Source organism: Bidens hawaiensis, unplaced genomic scaffold (assembly GCF_021521415.1).
Source record: "Bidens hawaiensis isolate Kalapana, Puna unplaced genomic scaffold, B.hawaiensis_p1.1 tig00048234_1, whole genome shotgun sequence".
NCBI classification, from domain to species: domain Eukaryota; kingdom Viridiplantae; phylum Streptophyta; class Magnoliopsida; order Asterales; family Asteraceae; genus Bidens; species Bidens hawaiensis.
The window spans coordinates 79768-83117 of record NW_027498635.1 but is presented as its reverse complement, the minus strand read 5'-3'; the positions used below and the strand labels follow the sequence as shown (position 1 = coordinate 83117).

The following is a 3350-nucleotide window of genomic DNA, read 5'->3' as shown; positions in this document are numbered from 1 at the left end:
GACCAGCACATGATGCTCAGCGGAGGTTGAACCCGACCATGCGGGAAGCGGTGAAGAAAGAAGTGCTGAAATGGTTAGATGCTAGATTTATTTTTGCTATCTCAGACAGTACAAGACCGAAAAAGCAGGCATTCAAGTCCTCAAGGAAGACACAGGTAACGAAGTCGCCACCTGGCTGGTAACTGGGTGGCGTATTTGTATTGATTATCAAAAACTGAACGCGGAAACATCGAAAGATCACTTTTCGCTTCTGTTTATCGATCAAATTGTTGAAAAATTATCTGGTCAAATTTTTTTATTATTTTTAGACGGGTATTTCAGGTATAACCAGATAGCTATTCATCCTGAGGATCAGGAGAAGACTACGTTTACGTGCCCATATGACACATTCTCATTTTGGCGAATGCCATTCGGGCTATGTAACGCCCCCGCCACCTTTCAAAGGCGCATGATGAGTATTTTTTCCGATATGGTGGGGGGGTCTTTAGAAATTTTCATGGACGATTTTTCGATTTTTGGCACATCTTTCGAGTCATGTTTAAATCAACTCGAAAGAGTTTTGAAAAGATGTGTTGAAACGAACTTGGTTCTTAGTTGGGAGAAGAGCCATTTTATAGTCGAAGAGGGGATTTTTTTGGGCTATGTTGTGTCGAGTCTTGGGTTTTAGTGATATTACCAAACCCTTATGTAATTTATAGTTGAAGGATGCCCCGTTTGATTTAATGAGGAATGTGCTAAGCCTTTGACATTTTGAAGTTGAAATTAGTTGAAGCCCCGATCTTGCAATCACCATATTGGAATTTACCTTTTGAAATAATGTGTGATGCAAGTGATTTTGTTGTCGGGGCTGTTTTGGGTCAACGGGTTGACAAGAAACCCGTTGCCATATACTATGCAAGTAAAACTCTCTCGGATGCTCAATTGAATTACAAAACAATCGAGAAAGAGTTACTAGCAGTAGTATATGCCCTATATATAAATTCAGGTCTTATATTTGGGGTAATAAAGTAATTATCTATTCTGAACACTCTGCAGTTAGATACCTTATGGACAAAAAGGATGCAAAACTGAGGCTCATAAGATGAGTTTTGTTACTGCAGGAATTTTATCTAGAAATTCGGGACAAGAAAGGAAGTGAAAATGTTGTCGCAGATAACTTGTCCCGAATTATGGTGGAAAATGGAGACATGGAAGGGCCCATTAACGAATCTTTCTCGGATGAACACATTTTGGCAGTCTCACAAAATCCCTGGTTTGCTCATATTGTTAACCTTAAAGTTTCAGGTGATATACCGGAGCATTGGCCAAGGAGAAAGAAGAAGCATTTGATGTCACAAGCCAAACAGTACATTTGGGATGACCCAGACCTGTTCAAGATTGGGGCAGATCAGATGATCAGACAATGCATACCCGAGGAGGATGTCAGATCAGTGTGAAACACGCACATTCGTCTGCTTCTGGGGGTCACTTTAGTGGCCAGAAAACTGCTAGAAAAGTTCTTACGAGTGGTTTCTATTGGCCATCATTGTCTAAGGATGCTCACGAGTTCGTGACAAATTGTTTAAACTGTCAACAACTCAGGAGCATTTCTAAGAGGGATGAGATGCCCTTGAACCCGATCCTAGTAGTTGATATTTTTGATGTTTGGGGGATCGATTTCATGGGCCCATTCCCGAATTCACACGGTAATTTATACATCCTAGTGGCTGTCGACTATGTGTCTAAATGGGTTGAGGTGATAGCCACTAGGGCGAATGATCACATAGTCGTTTGCAATTTTGTTCAAAGTAATATATTTTCTAGATTTGGAATCCCCCGAACCATCATAAGTGATGGGGGTTCTCACTTCAAAAACTTTAAATTTGGAAAATTGCTTAAACGGTACGGTGTTGATCATAGAATTGAAACGCCTTACCATCCACAAACGAGTGGACAAGTTGAGGTTTCCAACAGGTAAATTAAACAGATTTTACAGAAAACTATTCGGACGGACCGTAAGGATAGGTCAACCAAATTGACCGATGCTCTATGGGCCTACTGAACCGCTTATAAAATGCCAATTGGAACCACTCCTTATAGACTTGTGTATGGAGAGGATTGTAGTTTACTAGTAGAGATTGCACAAAGTGCATATTGGGCTACTAAACAGGTTAACATGAATTATGATGATGCATGTAAGGCAAGGAAGTTCGCGTTGTTTGAAATTGAGGAGCTAGGGGACGAAGCATATGATTGTGCATCCGCTTACAAGTCAAAGATGAAGAAGGTTCATGATGCTAATATCCGGTTGAAGAACTTTGAAGTTGGACAGAAGGTGTGGTTATACAACAGAAGGATGAAGCTCTTCCCGGGTAAGTTGAAAAGTAAGTGGGCAGGCCCGTATTTGGTTGTTAGAGTTGGATCCATGGTCAATATGAGATTGAAGATTTTGACGACCATGTGAGGCAAGTGGTTAATGGCTATAGATTGAAACCATAATTGGAAATGAAGAACATTCATGAGATGGACAAGGAATCGGTGAGTTTTATTGTGACTTCATGGATTTATGAAGACAATTAAGAGTTCAAGGCACAGTCGAGCTGTAGACATGAAATTCAATGCTTCGGGAGGCAACCCGGGGTATGTAAGTGTATTTTCACTTTGTTTTCATTTTATTGAGTCTTGTATAGATTGGTGTCTTGAGTTTTGTGCAGCAAACATCAAGTGTGGGGAAGCTTGTTGGGAGATTAGGAATTTCAGGAAGTTCAGTAAGAGTTTGGTCAATTACACGTCTTTCTAGGTACGAAAAGTATGTTTTGAGTTCGGAAACGTGTTCAGGGTGATGTCGGGATGCCGAAAAGTAGTCAGGTCAGAAATTTTCCCGACCTATTTTCGAGCAAAACCATCTGTGAAAAATACCCATAGCGATATGTGATGACCTTAGCAACATCTCCATCGCGTATCGCTATGCATTTGTGACATTCCTCTCATGTGATGTCATCACGATACGCGATAACGTCCATTCATACCCCATCGCGTATCGCCATGGGGCCAAACCCTAATTGAAATCAATTTGGGTCGCGATACACGACCCAATTGTATTTAACCCATCGCGTATAGCGATGGGTCATAATATATATGAAAAAATAATATACCATACGGTTCTTCTTCTTCTTCCTCACTTATTCTTCTCCGTCCACCACCAGTCGCCACTGTCATCATCACCATTATCACAATTCCCACATCACTATCGTCGTACACTGCTACTCACCGCCGTCCACTACCACCACATATCACCATTCCCACCCTCGTCTCCGCCTTACACTACCATCCACTTCTATTTCAACCCTGTCATCATTAAATACCATCAT

General features: G+C 41.1%; 1 protein-coding gene across 1 annotated transcript; it reads left to right on the top strand.

The window, feature by feature from the left end:
• Positions 1–2053: 2053 nt before the first annotated feature.
• On the top strand, positions 2054–2779 carry LOC143597402 (uncharacterized). The gene is made up of 2 exons (XM_077075912.1): positions 2054–2363; positions 2670–2779. Exons 1-2 carry the CDS (start codon positions 2054–2056, stop codon positions 2777–2779), a joined length of 420 nt encoding a protein of 139 aa, XP_076932027.1.
• Positions 2780–3350: the final 571 nt, after the last annotated feature.